Source organism: Idiotropiscis lumnitzeri, chromosome 6 (assembly GCF_059441095.1).
Source record: "Idiotropiscis lumnitzeri isolate Australia: NSW breed Sydney's pygmy pipehorse chromosome 6, RoL_Ilum_1.0, whole genome shotgun sequence".
Taxonomy (NCBI): domain Eukaryota; kingdom Metazoa; phylum Chordata; class Actinopteri; order Syngnathiformes; family Syngnathidae; genus Idiotropiscis; species Idiotropiscis lumnitzeri.
In genome coordinates this window covers 4,516,656-4,543,738 of record NC_142396.1, presented here as the reverse complement: position 1 = coordinate 4,543,738, position 27,083 = coordinate 4,516,656, and the positions used below count along the sequence as shown (strand labels likewise).

General features: G+C 41.8%; 1 protein-coding gene across 4 annotated transcripts in view; it reads right to left on the bottom strand.

Moving 5' to 3' along the window:
* Positions 1 to 27,083, bottom strand: part of LOC148334644 (serine/threonine-protein kinase WNK1-like) — a 34,095-nt gene that overhangs the window by 6,713 nt on the left and 299 nt on the right. For 2 of the 4 annotated variants that reach the window (XM_088299510.1, XM_088299512.1), the window contains exons 2-20: positions 22,469 to 23,718; positions 11,481 to 11,653; positions 11,103 to 11,323; positions 9,310 to 9,467; positions 8,043 to 8,131; positions 7,724 to 7,943; positions 7,534 to 7,635; positions 7,070 to 7,442; positions 6,416 to 6,579; positions 6,071 to 6,154; positions 5,635 to 5,670; positions 4,796 to 4,948; positions 3,607 to 3,680; positions 3,366 to 3,528; positions 3,159 to 3,275; positions 2,198 to 2,311; positions 1,774 to 1,822; positions 1,545 to 1,688; positions 67 to 995 (exon numbers count right to left, since the gene is read on the bottom strand). In XM_088299510.1, coding sequence (XP_088155636.1) covers positions 67 to 995; positions 1,545 to 1,688; positions 1,774 to 1,822; positions 2,198 to 2,311; positions 3,159 to 3,275; positions 3,366 to 3,528; positions 3,607 to 3,680; positions 4,796 to 4,948; positions 5,635 to 5,670; positions 6,071 to 6,154; positions 6,416 to 6,579; positions 7,070 to 7,442; positions 7,534 to 7,635; positions 7,724 to 7,943; positions 8,043 to 8,131; positions 9,310 to 9,467; positions 11,103 to 11,323; positions 11,481 to 11,653; positions 22,469 to 23,245 — 4,140 coding nt within the window. In that variant the 5' untranslated portion in view covers positions 23,246 to 23,718. Of the gene's footprint in view, positions 1 to 66; positions 996 to 1,544; positions 1,689 to 1,773; positions 1,823 to 2,197; positions 2,312 to 3,158; positions 3,276 to 3,365; positions 3,529 to 3,606; positions 3,681 to 4,502; positions 4,602 to 4,795; positions 4,949 to 5,634; positions 5,671 to 6,070; positions 6,155 to 6,415; positions 6,580 to 7,069; positions 7,443 to 7,533; positions 7,636 to 7,723; positions 7,944 to 8,042; positions 8,132 to 9,309; positions 9,468 to 11,102; positions 11,324 to 11,480; positions 11,654 to 22,468; positions 23,719 to 26,809; positions 26,958 to 27,083 lie in introns of those variants that run through there. The other 2 variants (XM_088299514.1, XM_088299511.1) reach the window with 2 other exon arrangements.

Here is a 27,083-nt window from a genome sequence, read left to right as displayed (position 1 = left end):
TATAAACTTTGCATATGACACAATTCCAGAATATGAAATTGATTGAGGAATAGTTTATCCACTGACCTGTGCCCTTGGCTTGGATGAAGGGGTTTGGGCGTGTCCTGAAGGGGTTAACCCCAGTCCTGGGGTAGTGGTAGACAGCGGAGTGACGGCCTGTACCCCGGACGTGAGTGGGAGGTTTGAGGGAGGCACCAGAGCGGCGCCAGGAGGAGGGGATGACGTTCCAGTGGGAGGGGAAGAGGTCCCGGTGTTCTGCCCAGGATCCACTGATGCGCTTGTGGAAGTTGCACTCTGATCTTTAAAAAGGGATCGCAGCTTCTTGTCAAGGGCTTGGATATCATCTCTACCCGCCGCTTTGGTCTGAACCTCAGCGCCCTCAGACTCTACCGGCTGCGGTTGGTTCTGACTGGGCAACGGCTGAGACGGATGTGCGGCTGAATTCATGGGCTGGGAAGCAGCATTGTTAAAAGGTTGCGGCTCAGAAGCAGGGACAGGTCCTGTGTTGGCGCTCAGCTGGGGCACAGGCGCCGCCGGGACGGTGGGCTGCACTACCGGCGCAGCGATGGAGGAAGAGGAGGCAGGGACACCGACGGTGGGTGTGATCTGTGAGGCGTTTGTTTCATGGGAAGTGTGGGCCGGTGGAAGGGAATCACTGGTGACAGGAGCGACAGTCTGAGACTGAGTTGATACAGCTGGTGGAGAAACTCTTCCATTTGGTGAATGTGTCTGAGGTTTTGCTGTGGATACAAGCCCAATATGAGGGAAATTAGAACTTGCGGTGGAAGGTACTGCTTCGGGAGGAGCCAGAGCACTCTGAGTGTTTGGGACCAGTCCAGCATCACTAGATGGGATCGTGCCAGCTTCTTGATCTAAGCTCGGCGGATCAATCATGCTGCTGCCTCGCTCTGTGTGATCCTGCCTCATTTTGGTGAAAGCCTGCTGCAGAATCCCAGATGGCGCAGACAGAGAAAGGCCTGATGTCACAGTGAGCCCTGGAACAAAAATCACTTGTTAAAATGTGGGCTCACATTACAAGCATTTACAGATCGATAAACGTGGTGAACGTATCTACTTCCTGTTTTATAGCATATGATTTGAGTTTATTGGTGAATGATTTGCTGGGTTGAGTTCTTTACTTAAAAAAATGTGAGAATGTCACCAGAGAAAGAAAACAGACAAGATTAAAATAAAAATAAAGTAAAATTATACATATAGAAAAATAAGTAGGGAGTAAAACACATTTATTTCTACCTCATCTCTATTTCCATCTAATTACATTATATGATCAACAATATTATACTCCAAAATCTAACACTTTGGTCAAATCTATAAATTGGTGCAATCATAAGTCAAGACACCCGCGTATACCAAGGTGATTTTAGCAAATGAAAACTAACGAAATAACCTAAAATTTAAAAACTCTTAAAGTATAACAAAGCTGCCCTGAAAACTAAAAAAAAAAAAAGAACTATATTTAAAAAAAAAAAAACTAAATACAATTAAAATTCCAAAACAATAATAACCCTGCTGTATACTCATACCTGGGCCAGGCTCGTCGCCAACAGAGGTATTAGCCGAGGGCGCACCAAAAAACTGTTCTCTTAAACGGGACTCTGGGACTGGGCTTACAATGAACCTTCGTCCTGCTGAATGCACCACCTGGGCTGTAGTGCTCGGGGAGATTCCTGTGGGAATGTGCAAAGGCAAAGTGAGATGTGATTTTTTTGAGGGGGGAAAGCACATTGATGTAGGAGAAAACGTTTTGTGTACCAGGCAGCATGGGAACTGAAAGCTCTGGCTGCCGTTGAAGCTCACTCATCTATGGATAGACAAACAATTACATGAGCCCGGTGAACTTAAATGACACTTTGGCTGGATTGACACTGCATGGTTCAAGTGAAAACTTTTAGAATTTGTTGCTATCAAGCGGCATAATTGGCATGAGAATCACAGCAGCACAAAGAAGGCCAAGAAAACTAATTCAAATTATCAGATCAGAAACAGGCCTCCTTCAAATCAGACGTGTATGAGATATCTGCCAATTTGAGTGATCGTCTACTGTAGCTCGACGGATCAGATATCAGAAACATGGCTGATATCAGAATTGGCCGCTTAGAATGGGAGTGTTAATGAGATCTTTAACTGTTTACTATGCGTGTAACAAAAACTGATTTTGAATCAGAAAATTGTTTACCTGAGGAAAAGCTTCTTTCATGCCCTCTCCTTTCTCATCAGCCATTTCAATGACTTCTCGGATCTGCTCGATGAAGGATTCTCGCTCACTTTCCAGGATGAACTCACTCTCAACCTGAAGCAGCAAACAAGCATAAGTAAATCCCAATCTCGTTCCACAAGAGGTGGTTACAAACACAAGTCGGGCTGTACAATTGATGACATTTGCAATATAATCACGATATAATAAAATGCAATTTGCGAATTGCAAATGCCGTAGGTCATTAGGAGTGGAGTGGAGTGAGTTACAGCGGGCAGAGAAGTCAACGTAATTAAAGCATGCCACGGGAGGGCCGCAGAATTTTTGGTGCATTTGGAAATGCGCTCAGAGCGCACACTTCTTCACTCCGACCATTCGCAAACCCAGAGCGTTGTTAAAACATGTTTGGATAAAAAGGAGTGCAGGAGACCAGTCCGGATTCATGACAGAAAACCTTTTAAAAAGCCCAAGTTGTTTCCATTGGTGCCGTTGCAGCACCCTCTGGTGGTTAATTTATCAGTGCAGGTTGATTTGAATTCAGCACGTTTTGGCCGCTAATCATCAGATGAAGGGGAATGTAACACATTTGAGATCCTTCACAAATTTGACCCCATTCTGAATGTGTGGGGGTTTTTTTTTTGTGACCGTGATAATTAAAGTATCATGACATTTGGATATCGCTACATCCCTAGTGGCCAGCACTGGTAATGGATGGCCCAACTATTAACAAAAAGTGGGATTAATAGAATAGATTAATTGCTTGTTTGTTGAAAAATACAGTAGGTAACACCCTTGAAAAAAATAATAGCATATCAAATCCCAATCTCAATATTGAGGAAAAAAAAAAAAAAAAAAAAAATCACAATTAGATTTTCCAAAATGGTTCAGCAACAAACAGAGGTTCGATGATTTCTACCTAACATTTAAAAGAAAAATAAATCACCATTATCTGTGCAATCTCCTCTGGATTATCACCATCAAGATCAAATCTGAAAGTCACCATCTTCCTGTTGTGCGTTTCCAGCTGGCACTCTGCCACTCTGTCTCCTGCATTTGAAATCTAAAGAAAAAAACAAGATTTCAGTTCAATTAGTGTCATACCAAAAATCTTAACATCAAACACATCTGAAAAAAGATTTGGGATGCCTACGCTCAGAACATTCAGTTTGGCCTTGGCGCCCTTGTCGTGCCGAGAGCGGCTGCGAACAGACCGCCGTTGGTACCGCTTCAATGAGCGGCCCTCGTGGCGGCCTCCTGATGTTGACGTGCCTTCGTTGCCATCACTTAGACCTGAGGCTGCGTCTGACAAACAGCTGAAAAAGGAACAAATACATAAGAGAAACACACGCGATAATTTGCTTCAATTCTGAAAATAGCAATCTCCTGCTCACCTTTCCACAGACGGCGGCACGAGAGTGGAAGGCGCTGCTGACTGTTCAGCTGGTGTTGACTGACTGGCAGAAGCCTGAAACAGAACACTCGTCAATAAACCTAATTTCACCATAAACTCTGATGTTGTGTCTTGGTATTTATGTTGCAGTTGTGGATAATTGGCACAGTAACATTTCTGAACTCCATCAAAATAAGTCAGCTCTTATTAGAATTTAGAAATGACGGAGAATGGAGTTTGCAATAAAACCTTTATATAGACCCAGTCGTCTGATTCCTTGGTTGATGTTTCGGGGCTTAGTAGGTTTTAATCTCCAAATACTCACCAGAAGCAACATGGTTTTAAAAACACACAAGAATGTTAGTGCATATCTTACATTGATGTTAATTTAAGGTCATTCTATGGGTCTGTTATTGTGCAAGGAATTGACCAGGATGTCAGTATTTTGCACACAACCTTGAAGTCACAGCTTGTTTAAAAAAATAAATAAAATAACTGCAATCAAAATGTCATACAACAACCACCGGGAACCTAAACACACAAAGGGATTCATGTCCTTCCATCATTAATTAAAAAATGTACGTGTTACGTATTTTCTGGATTAAATCTGCATATTGATTGGTAATGATTTATTTTATTTTTTTTTGCCGAAGATCAGACTAAAAAAATTGGTCGGGCCCAACTATCATACTTGTATTGGATTATTAAAATAAGTGTTTATGTGTTAGGTTTGCTGCTGTGACTATTACATTTTGGACAATTTTATGTTAAACAACATTGCACCTCGAGTCATTTTTTTTTAATTCAACCTTCATGAAAGAATACAGAGTAAGGAGTTGGAGCCACACCTACACCACAAATGCCCAACCACACACATCGATACGATGCACTGAGTACCTGCAGCGCAGAGAGGCAAGATGCCTGATAGAGGAAGAATAGATGTTCTGCATTGGGCGGTGGAGACAGGATAAAATAATTTGGACTACTGGCCCAAGACTAACAGTGAGGCAGGAAGTGAGCAGCATGCAGAGATGACAAACAAGAAGAAGACAAAAAAATAAAAAAGGACAGCCATGGTAATGAGAATTAGAGAGAAGCGCACACACAAACAATGGAGTGTGAGAAATGTATGCAGCAGAACAGGGAGCGGAATACATTAATGAATAAATGCTAAATACGTTTGCGCTCACCTGTAATGGTTGAGTTCCAGCCTGTGCCTGTGGTAGAGAGGAGCTTTGAAGGATTGTGTTGTTCTCTGGGGGCAGCTGTGGTTGCTGCTGCTGTGGTGGTTGAGGAGCGGACGCCTGAGAGGATGGAGGCATTATCACCTGCTGGGTTGGAATCTGCAAGAGCCGAAGAGTAAGGATGAATTAGGGTCATTTACCCAATGATACTTCCTGAGACTTTGATTGCTTTACATCCAGAAGGCCCATTTTATTTACTTACCTCTTTTTTTTTTTTCAAACATAGTTCTCAATTGGGAATTTGAAATCGACAAATAATGGATTAATCGAGTAATCTTTTTGAGAGCTATTTTATCTTTAAACAGTCGAGTTGCTTGGAATTTCAGCCTCTCAAGAGTAAATATTACCCGTCCATGTATGTCAACTTATCTTTTGTCATTATTACTTTTGTGTTGAATCAAAATTTACAAACATTGGTTTGGAAACAAACAGGTCAATTTGAAAGCACTAACAATTTGAAATAATGTCCTATTTTTGAATAAAGGAAAGAAAATCAAAACTTTTTTTATATAAAAAACGCATTTCTCAATTAATAGACAAAATAATTGACAGCTTAATCGATTACTAAAATAATCATGAGTTGCAGCCCAAGAATACGTTTGTGACCAATCCTGCAAATTCAACAAACATAAAAGTAGAGATTTATGTGTGTGTATTGCTTCGTTTATGGAGGCTGTAAATTGCTTTATGGAAAAGATTAAAAAAATATATATATTTACGGCACCAGACATCAGTTAAATGTACCCACAAAAAAATGAGGAAGGAAAATGGGACATTTTATGTACCTTAGGGGGAAGTGATGATTGGTAGTATACTCCATACTATAAGAAACAGAACATAAGACAGGGTAAGACTGGGAAAGTGGGAAATTGGAGAAAAGAAAAAGTAAACGAGGACTTAAGGATTTGGAACCCACTCCTTCACTGCCACACGAGGCAGCACAATGTGTTTTAAATGGTTCATGTAACATCATTCGCAAAACATGTGCAGCAAAAGCAGACCTGTCTGTAGTGATTTGCACATTTTTAGAGATTGTAAATATGACAACTTTCCATCAGTGGAATGCAGTGCTGGTGTGAGGGGTGAATGTATGGATTTGCACACGCGTGTTACTTGCAGCCCATGCAATAATTTTCTTCATACCAGGGTAGTTCATGGTGTTTCTCAGCTTGATGTGAAACGGCCCGGGAAAAAAAAAATACTAGCCAAGTCTGTGAATACCTGCTGTGGTGTCACTGAGATTGACTGGCTGCTGGGAAGAGTGGGGACAACTTCAGCCTGGACACCTGGCATCTGGGGATGAACCTTTAACACAAACAGAAAACATCAGCGTGACTTAAAAGTAAAATTAAGCTTGCGATGAGTAGAGTTGAAAGGAATGGGGCAAGGATTCATATTTATGCCACTGCATGGTGAAATGCAGTTGGTTGAACAGGTGTGGAAGACAGATTTAGAAGCAATGCAAGTGCACATGGAAGGAAAACTGGACAGGAATACAGAAATAGATATGGATTGGTGCTTCTGATTCACCATCAATAGAACTGAGCCCACTGGAAAATGACTCACCACTGACGCATGCTGCTGCATTTGGTCTTTTTGTGTCTGAGGGCATGGCACTTGGGGCTGAAGCTGTTGACTGGGAGGGGCGCAGTAGGACATTCCCGGCTGAGCAGGCTGAGCTTCGGCAGCAAGGACAGCGGAACCAGATGCCCTGTCGCCCATGTGTGTGACTGCCAGGGATGAGATTGGAGAGTCAGGTGTTGGGATTGGTGCAGGGAAAAAAACATGTTCATTCTTGATTGTGCAATAGGCATAACATAGAGTTTGGTGAAAATCATCTAACGGCGAAACTTATTTCCTTCATGGTAAGATGGTAAAAGTACAGCAGTTTACGGAAGTATTTCTGAATGGGTTACGTGGTCCACGGGCAGAGCAATATTCCATTTACATTTATTTTACAAAAATAAAAAATGAAAAAAAAACTCTTCTGTCTTCTCGCTCGATCCATCAAATTAGAACACGATGAGGAACTCTTTGTCTTCCTTTAGGGAGAACCATACTTCCCAGAAGTGCAAATTATTCGCTGACATGAAGGTGAGGATCCAGCTCATCCCATTTAACCACACTAGCAAGCCAGCAGCAATTCCGAGCTGGTGGTCTCGCATTCCCCAGGTATTTCCCGAGCAATGAAAATTACACTTTTTTTTTTTTTATACACACCTGCGCCGCTGTGCTGATGCTGGTCAGCCTCAGGCTCCTCCAACTCCGGCTGACTGGTAGCCAGACTCTGACTCTGAATTGGGACTTGCCCAGTCGACTGGGGGACATACGAGACACCTTGTGTCAAGCCCGTCAGCTGCGTGGGTTGAGAAGTGTTGAAGGTAGCACTGGCAAGGATCTGCTGGGACGCTGGCTGAGCTGGCATGGGTGTGCTGTGTTGGGTGGCTTGCGGAGGAGGAACATAGGCGGATGGTTGCGGCACCGACTGGGAGAGAGGCACCTCTTTGCTGGGTGGGTGGCTTGGTTGCTGGGCTGTTTGTATCGGACAATGTTGTTCTTCTTCAATTCTTCTCTTCTCCTGATCTTCTCTGACCTGAAAAGGCAACCGGCATCAAGTGTGTTACAATCCCTCAATGGGTATTTGTGTGGAAACAATACGCAAACAAAAATGTTGAAGAAGGTACCTGCTGTCGTTGTGCTCGCTTGCGACTTATGAGGGACACTCTGTCCTTGATGGCCTTTGCAATCGTCTTGTGGTCACCTTCGCATACATACCCAGACTCAACCTAAAGACACAGGGCGTTAACCACAGTAAAGAGCATTTGCTCGCGTTAGACGAGTTTAAGGGTTAAGTATAATATCAGCCAAACTCACCATTTCCTGAGCCACGTCATCCGGGACGTCTTTGTTTAGGTCGAAGGAAAACTCAATCGCTTCATTGTCTTTGTACTTCCCCTTTAACTTCTTAATGTCCTCAATTCTCAGCCACAACTTAATCGCTTCCATCTCGCCATCGTCCTCTTCAGCCAGCTCCACGCGCACACCTGTGTCCTCCTGGAAGAAGGCATGATTCAGGAGGTCCTTGATCGAGTACCTAAATACGGGAAAAGAGAATGTAAGAAGCCGATGTGGACCCTGGTGAAATGAAACATTCTCCTCTCTAAACGTCATGCGCTCTTCTTTCATGCGACACCTCTCATCCTTGTTCTGGCGAATACAGCCCTCGATGATCTCCTTCACCTCAGGAATGGCCACTTTGTCAAAGCTGCCCGGCTTAACCCCCTACAGGAAACACAGAACACTGAATAAGAATGGCTCCCTCCGAAATGGGCTGGTTTTAATTTTGGGAGCTAACCCACTACCGTATCTTTGAACACCTTCATACCTACATAATTATCGTCGCAAATGAGGTAATGTTTGAACAACGAATGTTTGGCTGTTTGTTCCTTTGTTGCCAGAACTATACAAGAGGCTCAAGTACTCTATTGTTTTTATAGCATTTTCACTTTTGCCTCCCCCAGTTATTTTATGGTTAAAAATAGTCTGCACCAGATTCAAACAACTGTGACTGTCATTATTGAGTCAAAGCAAAACTTATAAATATAACAAGATTAAGCAGAATGTGTCCAGCGTTTATAGAAGATCAAGCTTAACAATGTCCAATGAGGAACAATGAGCCGTCTCCTCAGGGAGGACATATGTAACACTAGAACACGCAACACCCCCTAAATGTGGACACAGCAACAAGAACACTTTTTTTTTTTTCTTTACAAGTGACTAAATTGTCTTTAGTTGCCCAAAGCCTTCTCAACTTCGGTGGATCAGTGCCGCACTCAACAATGTTTTACTCACCTACGGGATATTTTAAAATACCGTGACAGACAAATTGAGTGCTAAGCATATTCCATAGGTGTGAATTTAGACTCGGGTTGAGCCTGCTCATGCCTGCGACTGTTGCCATGGCACAAGTATGAGTCATGTGGCTGGAGCACGATAACATGACATCTTGAATTCTTCCGCTGTTACTACTTTTCATTCATGACCAACCGGAAGATTAGTCACTCAGTGCATGACAAAACAATGCTTGTTGAGTCTCTTATCAGCTATTCATGCCAGTATTCAGCATGCTTATCCAACACACATCATAATTAAGGACGAAAACGTAAGCAAAGGTCCTGGTTTTTGGTTCCTCTAGAACATTTGCAGGTTTGTGAGTCACTAACTCTGGGATTTTGGAAACAAATTTCGGGGGTGGAAGAATTCACTTTAGCGGAGAGATGGAATACGAAAGTTTAAAAACAGTTATCCTAATAATAAAAAATAGCTTAATAATTAAAAAACTAACAAAAAAAAGCAGCCGAGCTGAGTTAGGTAAAAAAAATTTACTCCACAAATGGACATTTGCCTTCTTGGCAGGGCAAACGGGGGAGGAGAGACAGAGACCTCAAATGGAGACTTACGCTGGTCACTCTGCGGTAGATCTGTGCAGCATTCTGGCACTCTGAGTACGGGTACTCGGAGGTGGCCATCTCCAGCATGCACATTCCAAAGGCATACACATCCACTGACTCGTCGTACTTCTCCTCATACATCTCAGGCGCCATGAACTCAGGGGTACCTTAAATCAAAACAACTATTCAGAACTCTCTCCCTTACTGACAGCGTGGGCTTCTCAACCCACTGCCCCTTCTCTGCTCCTCTAACCCGCAAAGGGTTGAGGAAGCGGAGGATGAGAAGAGTGACCAGCCCGACGACATCTCCTGGGGTAGACCCTGCGAGGTGGAAGTTGGAAGAGAGAGAAGAGAGAAAAAAAAGGGGGGGGAAGGAAGGCAAACAAAGAGAAAAAACAAAAAAGGAGGGAAAAGCTGAACTCAGTTAGACGGTAGAGTAGAGGGCACATGTTTGTCTGTGTAGGACCTTCAATTTTGGAAGTTGTAAAATTGTCTGTGGTAGCTGATGAGCAGAATGCCGCATTTCGAGCCCAAGCGGCAGTTTGACGCCACAATTGAATAAACATTTGGCAAAAAAAACCCAGAAGCGCTTGAGAACGTTAAAAGTTCCAAAATACAATTAAATCAAAGCCTTGTCAATCATGTCCGAGAAATACTAGCTATGGAAATAACTTCTGTCAAGAGCTTACCTTCAAACCACACACATTTTGCATTTTAGAAACGCACACTTACCTTTTGAAGTCGGACTTACCGTCTCTCCTCGACCTGCAGATTAAAACATGTCATTTATGGTCAAGGCTGAGCGAAGAATCTCCCATAGCTAGTTACTATTCCCAGCAGTGCATCTCTGACCATCAGCTCCTAGTTAGCAACAGTCCACCCTCAATCTTAGGTCATACACAGAAAAACTCATTTGTTGAATTGAATGCATGTTTTTGTTCAAATTGATGTGTGTTCCAGCACACTGTCAAGACTTACCAGGCCCATAACAGTTCATACTTTTCTTCATTGACCAGCAGTACCCTATTTATTCCAAACAGCAGAATGGGGCACAGCTGTAGCTAGAGCCTACATTTTAAGCAAAAAGGCTAACAAGAGAGAAAGTGGGGGAGAACTCCCTGGAATGAATGCGAACGACAGAGAAACATAATCGGCAGTCCTGAAATATTTTTTTTTTTAAAGAAAGCAAAAGACAAACACTAGTGGGGAAACCTGTTGAAGCAAACTGATAGACAGATTTGTTAAACATGATGTGCCTGATTGCCAAACAGACCACATATTTCCAAACCACAGAACAAGACCTGTCAGTCTAAGACAGAAACAAGGGCCATACCTTTAGCCATGGCCAGCTTAGCCTGCAAGAAGGCATGACAACTTTTATAGTAATATTATTGTTTTAACAACACAAGAAAATTAGGCGCTACTTACATTCAGTAGGTGCCTGAAAAAAAAAACTACTTTGGATAAACATCAAAGTATCCTGAACAGTGACCAATACTTGAATGAGCAAAGAGTGAACTCCCTGTGGTGATCTACCTAAGATAACCACAGTAATTGGCCTCCATTTGAGCTGTGGTTTGAGGGACAGCTGAAACGCTGTGGTCTGTTTTTGAACCACATCGTCAACAACAACACGTCATCAGGTCAAAAGACTTCCCCCATCAGACACCAATATCATCATGTCAAAAGACTCCCCCCATTAGACACCATTTTCATTTTCACAACATTTCCTGACCCCAGAAACAGAACTGCCCCGCAGCAAGAAGCACAGGTATGTCAAAATGATGTTGGGGGGGTCATACCTATGACACTCTTGGCAAAGGATGCACGCTTCAGTGTAGCCAGGCCAAGGTCTCCGATCTTTACAGATCCCGTTGGGCCGGTGATGAAAATGTTGTCGCACTTCAGGTCACGGTGGATGATGGGAGGCGCACGGGTATGAAGGAAGTGGAGCCCCTTGAGGATCTGTCGACACCAGCTCCTCAGCACTTTAATCTTCATCACCTTGAACCTCTTCAGATACCTGAAATAGAAACAATCTTGAAATATATTCAAATTGTACAAAATAGGCAGTCTAGTGGATGAGAGGGACAAAAATTACAGTTGCTAGACCATTATGTAACAGAATGAGTATGCAATCATCTTTTATTAACTGAAATGACAGTTTTAGAATTGCGTACGTTTTGAGTGTTCCAGAAGTCATGAGTTCAGTAACCAGAACAATGCACTTCTTGCCCTTGGTGGGGCCCTCCCAGGAGTCGTAAAAGCGGACAATGTTGGGATGTTGGAGGCCCTTTAGCATCCCCGCTTCCTCCTTAAAGCGCTGTCGCTCAGTCTTTGATAGTTTTCGGTCCTGTGAGAGTCACAAGGAAAACGGATTACGATAAGATCACGTACAATCAGACCATTCATGAAGTCAATTGCATTAAAGCACTTTGGATAGAATATTCAAAAGTTGTTTTCCATTATCAACACTTCACACAAGTGTGTATGCACAATTCAAACTGAATGGAATGGCATGGTCAAGGGCAAACTTGAGGATAGAAGAAAAAATATTAATAGTCTATAAATGCATTCACCGTGAAAATAATTACTGAAAACCGGTGAAAAAAATTGAGAACTATCAATGTGGGGATATAGCATGAAGTACTTTCCAACATTTGAGTCATCAAGCTTTTGCGACGTAAGTTTGGAACTCGGGGTGAGTCCAACTATTACGATTTCCATAATCATCCAACCCTCCTCTTAAGGCAGCAGCGAGCTGTGAGAGGGTTGGCCGGTATTTCGGTGATATGGTATTCCATGATGTCTAAAATAGTGACGGTGTCAACTTTCAACATCGTCATGAAAAAAAAAAATGCAGCGCATGATGCCCTAAAATAATACGACATATTTTCTGATAGCGCATACAAATACGCAATTGGGCTTTCAACTCAATATTGCAACTATTTTAAGCTAATAGACGGCTATAATGTTTCTTGTAATTGCTACAAACTGAGGTGGTGGGTGAAAAAAAAAAAGATGGCTTGGCGACACAATGCTGGGTCTTTCTTGCTTCAAACCTAAAACTGTATGCGTGTCTCTCTGCCTCACCCAGGGGACTGTCCTGGGCTGGCTTGAGTTGTCGATTAACGCTAAACCTGAAATGGAGGTATGTGGTTGATTACCCTGAGCGCTATATGCAGCACGAGTGTGGAAAGTCCACATAGTTGACCGACTGTTTTATGATCACCCAGCCCTGATTTCAGGTTTATCCTGAAGTTTCACCCAAAAACTTTATAATTTCTTTGTCTCAAGTAAAAGCACTGGAATGCAAGTTATTTTGCTCAGCAGCAATGATGGAAGGGCGTGAAATGATATAGCATGGCAAACCTCCGAAGAAGCTTACAAGCTCTTGTGCAGAGACAGAAAACTAAAGCCCACAATGACGATAAAGCTGCGGGTGAAAATCAAATATTGTGTGAGCTAATGGGTTTGATAAAGCGAGTAGCAGCTTAATATCTTTAGTGTGATGCTTGTAAAGTTATCACCACATAAACAGGAATAGGAACCAACAATATTCCTGTCGGCAGTCCACCAAAAATCTGGAATGTGAATAACCGCCCCCGCTCAAATTTCCTGAGTAATTCCTGGCGTGACCTACATTTACAACATGTGGAACTTTAGGCCGCGCAACGCCAGTCCAGCAAGACTAGCCCACTGAATCCCGACTGCCAAAGACCTCCCCTGAACACCACAAAGGACTTGGCCCCCAGCCAGACTGTCCAGGAAATTCAAGCCACAAATGAGAGGCGAATGAGCCCTGACCTGTACACGCATGTGCGAGAAACACAAAACTTGCGATTGTGACTGATAGCTTTGGTATTTCAGTGCGGTTACTTTCTGTTTGTTGTTTTAAAGATGAATGTTTGGAATGTCAGCAGGATACCGAGGAAGGAATATAAGTAGTGTATGAAAATTACAAGTCAGAGATGATACTAAATCAGTAATTTGCACTCAGACCCACTGACCTACTTTACAGAGTGTTTATCTTGTGGAGAAGCGGTTCCTCTTGCTCCTTTTACACGTCATGTGATGACAGCCATGTCAAACAACCACAGCACACACAGGCTCAGGGTTCCGACACTAAGCTCAACAAATACCAAGATAGACCATTAATGGTTGCTTTTATACTGCCTGCGTGGTTTTGCAGATGCCTATAAACAAAACCCCGGTAAGCCCAAGCTTATGTTACAGTCTAAAGAGCGAAAAAGCCGTGGTAAGGTTGCATGAAAAGATACAAATGGAAGGTAATGAGACATACATTAGCAAAATGTTTACCCATTTCTCTAATGGAAGCAACTGTCTTGTGGTTAGCAACATTCTAGTCAATTTCAGTGCTTTGCATATTTTCAGAATTCTCTCTAGCAACTTATGTCAGAAAAGTTCTGGGACTTGTCACAAAAAGGGCATTTCAAGCCCAAACTACAAATTTTCCCCTTTGATGTGGAACCAGATGATCAACCAGCACATCCACAAAAAATTATTGCAGCGTTTGCTACGTTCAGTATGCGAGAAGAGGCGAGTTGTGGCAAGGCAGGCTGAGGCTTCTTCAGTATGATAATGCACCTGCTCACAACTCTGAGCATCCTGCAGTTCCTGGCCGAGAACCCTAATCAAAATGCTGGAGCACAACCTTCCCATTTCCACCATTCTACTTCAGAGTGATTTTGTGACCAACAGAGCAGCTACACCAGGGGTGCCCATTGCGTCGATCGTAATCGACCAATAGCTCGCAATGGGTTTTTCGTCCGATCGCATAGACATACAGCGCAGCCAGTCAGACCTGTTGCATGCCTAACCGCGCAAGCACAAACAAGGGCGCCAACGAGCAAAATTAACAGTTTCCCTTTCGTTCCATCTACTCTAAACCTAATGAAGCATAAAAAACAAAACGGGAAACTTTAAGAACACACAGAATGAGGGAAGGATTTTTCTTTAGTAGTGGGCTCCGTAGTGGGGCATCTTGCTCTGGCTGGAGAGCAAATGTGCCAGGGGGAGGTGGGTGATGCGCTAAGGCATATCAGCAGCTCCTGTCTGGACTTAATCCTTTACTCATTCCATTCAGCACGAGTCATCACTTAAGTAAGGACAGAAAATGAGAGCAAGTTGTATTGTGCAATGTTTTCATGCAGTGATGCAGCAATACATACTGTACCTATAAAGAATTCTAATTCTATTTTCAAATACATAAATAACCCAGGTAGATCACTTGAAATTGGTTATTTTATAAGTAGCTAACATGCATGCACCATTCAAAATATTTTATTGTGAATGAAGCAGTGAACAAAACCACATAGCAAAAAAGAATATTGACCAGAAAGTAGAAAAAGAGGAAAGACAACCGTTTTGGGGTAGTGGATGATCGTGCGTTGGGTGTTGTCTGTGTCACATGTACGCAGCCTGATTTTGAACACGAGGAATTGCACAAATGCTCTACGTATTGAAAACTTTCATACATATATAGGAACATCCAGGCTGCCATTTGATTTGTTCGACTTACAGCTACCGTGAGTCCCTTCTGAAGGGAGTCAACCACAGAAGAGCAGTACAGCAGAGGAGAAAATGCTTCTAGGCAAAGACCTTCATAAATAACCCAACTACCTCTAAAAATAGATTAGAGTGGGAAAAAAACTGATCATGTTGAGGGCTGGCTGTGTCAGGTCCTTGCTCTGAGGTTGACACTGAGGGCTAGGATGGAGGCTAAAAGGAAGGTAACATTAGGTAGGCCCTGGTTAAATAGAAAAAATAAAGTGTTAATGATTGCTTGTGTGCAACGTTGTCGTGAGTGACGCATGTCGATGAGGTCAAAGATTAGAGTACCAGTCAATCAAATGGTCAACAAATGACACTGCAAATCACAGGCATTTCACAATGGACACCATGACATGGCATCTGCTTATCACGAGGCAGATGCGTCACACTTAAACATCACACCGTAGGTTTAGCCTTAAAAAATAAAATAGGCAATTTTTTTTCGGTCCAAAATTTTAATAACATTATCTCAACATGCACATTTCAGACCAAAGCATTTTCATCTATGGGACACACACCTCGTCGCCTTCCCGAGTGGTACAATGGTTGGGCATTGCAATGGTGTTTAAACTTGTGCATTATTGTTCGGACAGGTGAACCCAGCACCATCAGGAATCTGATAATTGCACCAAAGGATGAATCACAATTGTGCAAGTCACAATTCTCTTCCTGGCTCATTTCTTTTGACTTGCCTATGTTGCGCAATGTATTAGTATGTTTCGGGTGTGTCTATACTTCAAATGCCAATAAGCCTATCAGAAGCATCCAAGGACATGCCATCATTATCATTTGGGGTTTCCCCAAATTGTTTGAAGACATGTTAATCTAACTGTAAAAACCAGACTTTGAAAAGGTAATGAAACATTGTGAAGAAATCCTTCTGTCATTATCTTGGTTTAAAATAGAACGGATTTCACTATTACACCATCTGTAAATTGCTTTGTTACAGCTCCAGCTGCTGTGAAATGCACTACATAAAAAGAGGAAAAGTTTCGTCTGTTTTAATGTTGGACCAGAAAAAAGCCAATGTCTCAAAAGGTATATGTAAGGCTGAAATGTGATTGGCCCAAAAAAAAAAAAAAAAATCCACTTACATGTACTAGAAGCAGTGCATCCAATAGAAACAGGCAAAATGGAAGGAATACATTATTCAAAATCAATTATAATTTCATGGAGCAAATGCTCGAATTCATCTGCAAATGTAGGTCAGTAATTCTGATTGCCTTTCGGTCAGCAGAGAAGGCCTCACCTTCCCTGACTGCACACCGCCGTGTTTCATCACGTCATAAAATCAAATAGCACTAGGCCCAGCTACATCATAAATAACGCTTGATTACATTATGGCTCAATGCATATAAAATGCATCATTTAAAGTTTTAAGAGGCTTCAATGCTAACTGTTTTCTCACATTGCAAACTGGGAGGGATTATAGATAGGTATTTAGGAGCAGAAACCAGACGGAAAAAAATGCCAACAAATGGATGGACGTTAAGAAACCAGCTGGACAAGCAGCCACGAAAGCCTCTTGGGGGGATGCCTGTGGCTCCATTCCTCATTTCTGAATGTTTGGCATTGGGCAGAGCTTGTGAGGAAACAGGTGGGAAGGGAGCAACTGAAAGAGAACATGGATGAAGATGGACGAGCATGAGGTGGAATCGGGGAGTCCCCCTAAATTGTATTCCTTCCACTTCCTGACTCATGTGACCTACTTACTCTACAAGCGTGCAATGTGAAATCCACAACAAATCAGTGGGTTCATGGGTGGGTTAATTAGGGTGGAGGTCAACAAACCTTTTTTTCTAGAAAAAGCTTTTGCAGCAGTTTTGAATTCAAGATGTTAACAACTGCCACATTCACTTGGCCTTTACTGAGCTTCAAGTGTTAAAATGCCCCCTATTCTCCCTTTGGGGTCTATGTACGCTAGTGACATTTTCACTGTGTCGCCGCATGTAATAAAGCATGAAATGCTCACACGCCTCCTGCCCTTTGACCGTTTGTTAAAGACAAAGCCAAAGGATCAACGGAAGCAAAACCTGTTCAACTTGTTGCTTTAGCATATGAGCGCTCTGTTTGCCCTCATCTGGCACCATACTCCCACAGAACATATCAAGCTGATTTATTTCTGCATCACTGAGGACAGCATCAACAGGAATTAAAGCGGCAGGCAAATTGTTTTAATGTTTAAGACTCCAGAACTGAGTGATAGGGGTGTCCCGGTACAACTTTTCTCACTTCCAATATGATACCAATATTGCGGCCTGGAGTACTGTCTGATACGATGTCAGGATGACTGATACATGCTTGAAATTATTTTTAGTATGAACTGTTAGCAGAGACTTGATTAAGAAGTACTATTAAATTAAGTAAAAATAATAGCGGTGATATGAGAAAATATGACCTATTTATTCCAAACTTTGGGGTTACATAAATTCAACCTCAAACATGACAATGTATTGCACTTGAATAAAATAAATGAAATATATATCAAAGCAGGGCGCGACCGTTTTTGAACCGGTTGTAAACTACAAATCTCATTCAAGTAAATGACAGCAGTGCGTGCGTTCATGTTGGGTTATTTTATTTATTTTTACCGGAAGCTTCAATATTTATTATAAAAAATGTTGACTGCCACACCACCGACATTTTTTTATTTTTTTTTTTTTAGAGATTTTTAAGTCAAAGTAGACCAGCCATATCATGCCAAATTAAATTTGGGAGTTTTTAGCCACCTTAAAATGCTACTGCGACTTCCTAACCAAAACCAACTTCAAAGTTTTGTTTTCCTCCATTCACTCATCTTGGAGCATTCCTGCTTATTCACTTATTCCTCCTCTACAAGCAACAGCTCCGCCCAATCCAAGAAAACAACTGGGTTCTCACTCTTTTACATTACAAAGTGAGGAGGCACTCCCGTACAAGCCCGGCAGACCAAACACATGCGGCAGCCACACGGGGAGAGGCGGGGTTTTAGTAAAACAGGTGACTTGCTTCCGGGATACAAAAATAGCCGTCAAAATAACTCTGATTTCATAAGAAATTAGATTGCCATTGTGCCAAAGGTAATATACAACCATAAGTATGCCGAGAGTTAACAGTGGGAAGATTAAAATTGTATGATATGGCCTCTTTTTAAATGCATGATGAATAAATATGCCCAAGGGATGTGCCAGAAAGAAAAAAAAACAAGGATATGGGTGATCATGGGACAGCTTTAACAATCATGTGAGGGGATTTTAGCTCCACGTGTGCAACCGGAACGTTTCCAGTAGCTGAAAATCAGCACAAGCACAGGACTTTTGAGAGAATGTTTTCATGCTTGCATTTCAGGTTAAGCCAAGCGTGCACGTGACACACCTGATTATGATTAATCAACCAAATCAATTCAGTAATGCTATCATGCCTTAACAAATAAGTGAGCGAACATTTTCTTTTATTAACTTGTTTGAGCGCTACCTACCTACATTTGTGACTTGCCATAAAAAAATATCTGCTCACATCCAATCCTAACTTCATTTACTTTACGACTATTTGAGGATGTATACATGGCAGTGACGTTTGGCGCTTACATTTGACAATGCCCTTCACATGCAATTAGAATATAATATCGAATTGCGGCAAAACTAGCAGCTTGTCATCCACTCATGAAAAAGAGTTGCAGAAACACCGTGCGACAGTTCAGTCACGTCGCTTGGTGTGCAGCAGGCCTAACCTGCCAATCCGGCCATCTCTCACAAGGCCTTGTCCCTTAAATGCAAACGGCAATTACACTTTAAGAAACAAGTTTCTTTTTTTTTTTTTACATTCTTTTCTATTGTGATTTTATAAATTGCAGTGCTATTTTTCTAGATTAAGAAAAAAAAAGTGGTGCGTTTGGGAGCTGCAAAAGATAAATGGCATTTCAACGGGGAAAAATTTATTTTGTTATACGAGTAAATCAAGTTATGAGCTTGGTCCCGGAGCATATTAAACATGTCAGTCAAGCTACCACCATATTTAAAAATCAACACGTTTTACCACACTCATGCTAAAACAAGCCATTTCAACGCATATATTGAAGGATTATAAAGACAAAAAAACAGCTTGGGGTGAAATAGTTAAAGAAATGTGAACTGGGGCCATTCATGAGGAAGACAATAAAAAGTGTGGGAGGAGGACAGATAGGCCGAAACGAGCCCTGGCAGGCCAGCCTGCTGCGCTTCACACAGGAGATTCTTCTGTCAGGAATGTGACCCACTTTACATTCACACAAGCATTCTGAGCATGAGCGCTGTGAGCATGCGCGCCATTGGTGTCGTGTCAGGGGGGGAGGGGCACGTGCCTGTAATCTTCACATTGTTACAAAGGGTGCATGTGAAGCTATGGCTGCTGTATATGCGCTGCTGTCGGACAAGCTGAGAGCGTGACAGGAAAAGGCAACACTCATGTGGCGAATGAGGTCAAACTTTGCTCAGGGCCATGGAGCTGCCTGAGCTACACACACAGCAGAAAGCTACTTTTTGTGTTTTTAATTTATCAGGCATATTTTATAATTGGGCTAAATTCAATTTAAAGCCAATCACACATTTGGTACAAAGAAAGAGAATGACATTAGGCGACGGTTTACCAGACGCAAGAATAAATTTTGTCCAGTAAGTAACCAACTTTGTCCAGATTTGAATTGCTTTCAGGCTTTTTCAGCTACACTAACTTGAATATATGAAATACAGTATAATTTACATTCCTTCCTTACTTGCAAAAAAAGGACTACAAGCGTGTCAGTGTTAGCAAATCAATATAGGAAATTACAGTGATCAGCAAATTGTGAACACAATCGGTGCACCCGTTCGAAACTGGCTCCCATCCAACGTGCAGCCCAATAACTTCGGAGTAAGCAATGTTATTGTCATAGGAACATTCTAGAGCCCGACCTATATGGATTGTGAGAAAAATCCTGATATATATAATATAATATATAATGCTTAATATAACTTATTTGTAGGTCCCCTATAGTATTTTTTCTTAAAATTACATTAGATTAATGCCAACATTCTATTACCTTGTTTGCATATGTTCAAAAAATATAGATTTTTTTTAAGAACTCAAAAACGAAGTCAACGAAACATTAACATGAAACACAAATATCCAGCGGCCAGAAATAGACCCAATCAAAACTGTGGTTGCACAACAGCTTTTCAAGTAATAGTGACGTGCAAATTAAAAAAAAATGCTTCAGGTAACTCAAAGAAATACCAATACCCATTTAAAGCCCCCTAAGCCACTGAGAGGCGAAAAATTGCACCTGTGGCGAAGGTAGCAAAATACACGTTCACGTCTGAGTTTAACAGGGTTCGTTCAAGGTCGCAAATTAATCGTATTTAACTGTCACCTACATGTTTGATTTATATTGCAGTCTATATTTTTTGTTGCTGTTAAATTAAACGTGATTTTAGGTTGTGGGTAAAATAGTGACATCCCGGTCAACTCCATGAGTTGCAACTCTCAACCAAGCATTGCTTTTTCAAAATCAAAAGCTTTATGACTTATTAATTTAGAGATCAAATCCAAGGACTATACATAATAAATATGTAATAAATCATACATAGATGATTATCTATGTAGTAAAATGTGAGATGGTTATCTGTGTACATCATCAGGGTACATGTAGGAAAAACTAAAAATCGGCCAACAGTCAATTTGCCGAATGGGGGAAGCGCGGTCATGTCCTTATGTTGTTCACTGTGTGAAACAATCAAAAAGGAAATGCAAGTCAAAATACTCTCAAAAGGGAAATGTCAGCGGATGTTACTCAGGTTAGTCACTGAGACAGGAAACTGCCCTGGCTCTATGCCAAAATACTGTATATACATTATACCCTCTCACAAAACTAGGTCTCGCTCTAGAATCCATATGCATTAATAATCGTTACGTGACGGGAGACAAAAATGAAGCCTCTACAAATCAGAGCGGTCTCCTGAGGCAAATCCCAAAGTGCTCTTCACTAAAGAGAAGCTGCCAATTCATCAGTAGACAAAAGACCATTACCCCGCCGTTTAATAGCAGTTGAGTTCAGCCGTCTCCATAATACACCGTTTTAAATAAGCGAGTAAAACGCGGTGCGAAGATCAAGGAGCACTGTGGATAGCACCATTGAGTTGAATCTTTTGCATATTAACCCAATTGCCATGACTTATCAACATTGTCTTTAGCCGAGTTTTAGCAAACAGCCTTGCATTCTGATTATAATGAAACTGAAAGGAGAAAAAAGGTCTCCACGTAAGCGCGACTTTTGACATGGTTACAACATCACAAGTGAAACCTAATAAGTCAATTGATCGCTTGAATGGTAGGTAGGATTTCTGAATTCATGAAACTTGTGATTACAAGTCCACTGGCGTCACTGAACAGAGTTGTGGACTTTGGAGGCTTCGCCATAGATGGTATCCTCAGTGTGCAACGGAGTTCTGTTCCTATAATGTTGACACAAGCCTAATTTGCTCACATTGCTACATTATCTGAGTAGTTAAGACATAAGTGCAGTAAATGATAGTGGTGTTCCGGTTGGGGATTTATGCTGTCGATTTGACCATTTTTTGAAAATGACAGTGCAGAAAATGCACAAACGGTATAATTCAATTACTGGATTGGTCTGTAATGTGCAATGTTAAGGAAAGGAGGATGAGACACTACTCTGTAGATGGCTGAAGGCAGCAAAGTGTGATCTGCGGGTGACTGACTGGGTTATGTGATACACAATGAACTGCTTTGATGAGCCATACAGTCGCATCAAAAAGCACTTTAGATATTTGGGTTACAGATCAAAAGATGATTATGAGACAAACGTTTAAAAGATCCAGCTTTTACTTCTTGGCATTTACATCTGGATGTGTTAAACCCAGGACAGACAACGATTTATTTGAACCCATCTACTTTTCAAGTGAGATGAAAAATGTTGCAACGTGTGACTGATGATGTATGTTTGTAGTTGCTCAGGTCTCACCTTTTTATATTGATGCATTGGGCATACCCAATATGACAATTTTGATTGTCCAGAAAAAGAAAAAACAACTGGTGCAACAGATATTGAGCAGGTCAACCAAGGCTATCAAAAACACCAGAGATGTGAAGAAACACCAAAAGACAACAGTCAGTATCTTCACCGCCAACCTCCACGGGTAGGAGTGAAGGCATCACATTCCACTGTTCGAAGACGACAACGATTAACCTCTGCCAAAGTATTGGAAAGGCCAAAGTAGGGAGAAAGAAAGGATCTGCTTATGATCCAAGACACACAATCTTATCTGTGAAGCATGGTGAGGTAATGTCATGACTTGTGCTTGCATGACTGTTTCTCATTTGGGCCCACAAGTCTTTATTGATGACGTAACTCACGATGGTAGCAGCAGAATTAATTCTTAAGCCTACATAACCAGTTTTTTTCTGGCAATTTACAAAAAAAAATGCATCCAAACTAAATCGGGAGATGCTTCATCATGCAACAAGACCCGAAACATGCGGCTCTGTGTGTGTTCAACTAGCAATTGAACTCTGTGTAGACAAGATTTAGTGATTTCAACTCAAGAGTGCAAAATAAATAAAACATGGTCCAATTTCTTACCTGCAACTCACACCAAGCCACTTCTACTGTGGTTTCCGTATCCAAGCCCTTGTAGACTGTTTTGAAAGAGCCACGTCCAATTTCAATATCAAACTTCAGGAAACGCCCATCCGGCGACGTTCCCACTGCTTTCGTTTCAGCCTCCTCGATGTCCTCGAGGACTTTCTTCTCCGCTTCCCTCTGCTCTGCCTCGGCACGCGCTTTGGCGGCATCCTTGTCTTCTTCCTCCGCGTCTCCTTCGTGCAGTACCTTTGCGTCGGCGGAGATATCCGCCTCGCTTTGACTCAAATCTGGTAACGACTGGGTCTCCACGACCATCTCGGCATCACAAACATCTTGTATGATTGCAGACGCCTGTTTAGTTGGCACGATGTTCAACTTGGCAATTTCTGGGTCTTTCCGCTCTCCCCTTTCCAGAGTCTCGGTGGACTCCTCTTTAGGAGGTGCACTTTGTTCAACCTGTGGCGCACGGACGACGGCAGCCTGTTGCCGCTGCACTGGGACCTCTCTCGGTTGACTCCGCTGAGCGGCTGGTATGGGGATCCTGCTTGGCAAAGGGAGAGCCAATGCCGTGGCATTGCAGTCGCTGATGACACTGCGGCGGAAGAAGCGATGCTCGGGGTTGCCGCGGTCACGTTCCATGGTGTGATGCCGCCGCCTCACCTCGGCTGGACGGGATTCATTGACCATCGAGTCGGACCCAGAGCTGGGACCGTTTCCACTCTTCGGAGGGGGAGCCAGGAACTTTACCATTTTGTCATCAGGCTTTTCCGACATCCCACACAAAGAGTACAAGGAAGACAAAAACTGAAAAATTAAAATAAGGAGAGTTCCATGTCGGCTAAAGGCTTTTCTATTACGCAGTATCTGTGAGCTAAAAGTAAAAAAACAAACAAACAAAAAAAAGGACAAAAAACAAACAAAACAAAAACACAAAAAACAACCCTGTCTCAAATTTCCTTATCTTGTATCTTAAAGTCTGCCTTTATAGTTCAGAGAGTGGAGGAGGTGGATGGGTGGTGTTCTTTTGGAAAAGATTTGAACACCACAGCAGGGCACAGAGTGCTGATGTTGGAATTGAAAACTCTTCAATTCCGTACCACCCATTCTGAAAGACACAGGCTGCAGCTTCTGTCAAGCATAAGGACTCACTGGTGAGGAACAAACACACACAGCCCTCCTACAGACGCCTGACGTTGGAGCGAAGGCCCACGGGTAAAATAATCCAAATTTGTGCTGGTCCAATTTCACTGCAAGAGAAAATACAAAAATACTTCAGATTGGAGAAAGAAAAACACAATGGCAACAAATTGTAAAACTACAGCATTGGGATACGACTTGACAATATTAAACATTATACAAAACGAATCCAACATATTTTGAATGACAGCCATTTATGTATAGAGCAATTAAGTCACAAATGCTGTGACCCTACTCTTGAACTCGTTGAACAACTGTCATGTATTGTTGGGACTTGGTGCTTTCCACGGAGAATGTGTTTGCTTCATTTTTGGGGGGAGGGGATGAAAGGGCGTTTAAAATAATGCCGGACAGGTAAATTACAACATTATACAGTCATACAGATACTAACAAAAAGTCACCGTCACTCTCAGTGACAGAGTATGGAGCAATACTTTTTTCAAAAAGGTAAAAAGTATTGTCTGTCTGTTTGCATTCTGTTGAACAGCCATCGCTTAAAGAGTTAAAACACTGCGACTATAAATGCTAATTGTTCACCCGGCATTTTCCATTATGCGTCAGCCGCTTTATCCATCTCTACGGGCTACCATTTTGCCTTGCATTGCCACTTGCTGTCGACTGAAATTCATGTCACAGTACCCACGGGCTCCGCTTATGAACGTCACTGCTCACCTGTTTTCTGGGTTTAGTCGCGTGATGTATGCAAGCTGAAACTGTGGGCACTGTGACGTCAATTTCAGTCAAGAGTGGTAAGGCAGAGAGCAACCAGCTATAAACAGCAAATTACTTATAATTAATAAGTGTCGAGAGAGACAATAGAAGAGTGATTCAGTAAGCGCACACACTCATAAACCTGAAATGAATAGTTTATGGCTAACGTCAGCCATTGATGATGACCTTATAAATGTCAAATGTATATTAGTATATTAGAATATTAGAAATCTACACAAGCATTTGTTTGCACTATTTTTAAGCATTGTTGAGTTTTTGAGATCTATAAAAAAAATACATCTAAAAATTACATTATAATATTTTTTTCCTTAATTTAAATTTTCTAAGAGGCTATGTTTATTTGTTAATATGTTGCAATGCGAGATCGAATGAATTATCAAATGAATCCATACATTATCTGAGTCGCTTATCGTCACTCGGGACGCAGGCGTCTTCGGGGAGTAGGCGAGGTACACCCTGGACTAGTTGCCAGCCAATCACAGGGCACAATAGACAAACAACCATTCACACTCACACCTAGGGTCAATTTAGAATGTGCCATTAACCTACCATGCATGTTTTTGGAATGCGAGAGGAAAATTGAGTACCCGGAGAAAACCCGCTCGGGCATGGGGAGAACATGCAAACTCATTACAGGAAGGTCATAGCCCGGAATCGAACCCTGCGCCACTGTACTGTGAGTGGATGTGCTAATCAGTCTTGCACCGTAGCTGCCCATCAAATCAATAAATATTTTAAAAATCAATGAATCACTTAGAAATGTAAAGAAATCTTACAATTTTAAATTGTCCAAATCCTTGGAATTGAGTTCTTAACTGTAAATATTCTGATTTCTGTCGTTCTCAATGACAGCAGAAAGACTGTATTTGTCTGCACCGACGCCCATCACCATCGGTGCTCTGTATTTACGTTATCTGTATAACGCCGAGAAACAATTGTTGGCAATTTTCTGACCTCTTATGGAGCAAACCAGGAGCAGAAACATAATTATTTCATCTTTATACATTTTCTGTCAATTTTACATGATGTCCTGTTCCTGAATAAATACTGAGCAGATTAATCAATTATTAATCATTAGTTACAGCACTACAACATGAGGAAAAGCAGACATTTAATGAAAATGCAAAATTTCAATTAAAATAAGCAATGTAATGAATACATTTTACTTATTAGTTTATATGATATATTGCCCGTTACACTAACATTAGTGCAATTATTTATTGTTTTAAATTATAATCTTTCATTCAGTATTGCACATTATTACATATGTATGACAACAAGCAGTAGTTCTTGCTTTGTTCAAACAATTATTTAAGACTGCCTCATACATCTTCTGTAGTCTTTGCCTTAGAATAAATGCTTTTAATGTTTTGATGTTATGATGCAATTTTCTGTTTGTGAATGTTACTTTACATGATGCATGTTTCACTGAAACTTGATTTGAAGATGATCATGAATTAAAATCGCAATATCCTCCTGAAAGATCACAACCAGCGCTTTCCCAAAATTGTTCAGCGCTAACAAAGATAAGTATCATGTGCATGATAAACATATTTTATTCACATATAAGTTTTAACTATGTTGACCGTTCAGGAAATCAAATGCACCAGATTGCAGCACCAGCTCCTTAATCTCGACCATTTGTCAGAGCCTGTTTAACTAGTAGACAGCTGCTCCTAGGTCGTCGGTTCAGATCTAAAACCAGGAAAGGTGTAATTAAGATTATCACATAACATTAATCGCATAGGAACACAACGATAACGGTGCATAATTGGGGACGACGGGGGTGGGGGGCAACGTGTACTTGAGAGATTGTATCTGTCACTGCAACCACTAAGCTCATTTTAGCTTGTAGTTTGGCCCCCATTTAAATATGCAGTCAATGACAATCGATTCGGCTAATTAAGTCATCCACAGCCTACCGTGTCAGAAGAACAAGATACAACACGTACCGGGCGGCATTGATGGCCGATCGCACATTTGAAACGCAGAATAATAAACAGTAGCGGCGTATACACAGACTGAATATATATAGATATAGATATATATAAATGTTTTTTATTTGAATGTCTGTGGTAAAACTGGCATTTTACCTACTTGACACTCGTCTGGCGTACATACGTTTCCTCAGGCTCTTTATATGACGCCGAATGTACCTTAAGCAGTAACATTTTCAAAGGCACAAAGCAAAGAAGCAGCAACCCGCTCTTTGTTAGCTACCTAGCACAGCGCTAGTTAGCTCTGAGGAGCTAATCCCGTTCCCCGGCGGCCTACCCAGTCAAACGTCACGTCGCGTATTTTACACAGGATAACCCCTCACCCCACCCCCCGCACTGTTCGCCTTCTCGCATAGCCTAGTCGGCATATGTAAATTTAATCATAAAACATACATAAATAGATTAGCATTACCGTATAAGGGTCCATCTTCCATTCTTGAATGATTACCATGGCGCGCCTGGTACGTTCGGCCGATGAAACGCCGGTTGGATAGCTACCAAGCAGGCAGGCAAGCAGACTGGCAGTGACAACTATCGTCACTTACCTTAGCTTAGCGTGCTAATCATTAGCTAGGCGGGTCTTGCGGATGGCCCTCGGAAATAGACCCGCCCCCCTTACGTACCCCCCCACTCCTCAACCCAGAACGATTCAACATAGGGTCTATTTGAGATTTAAACAACAAAAA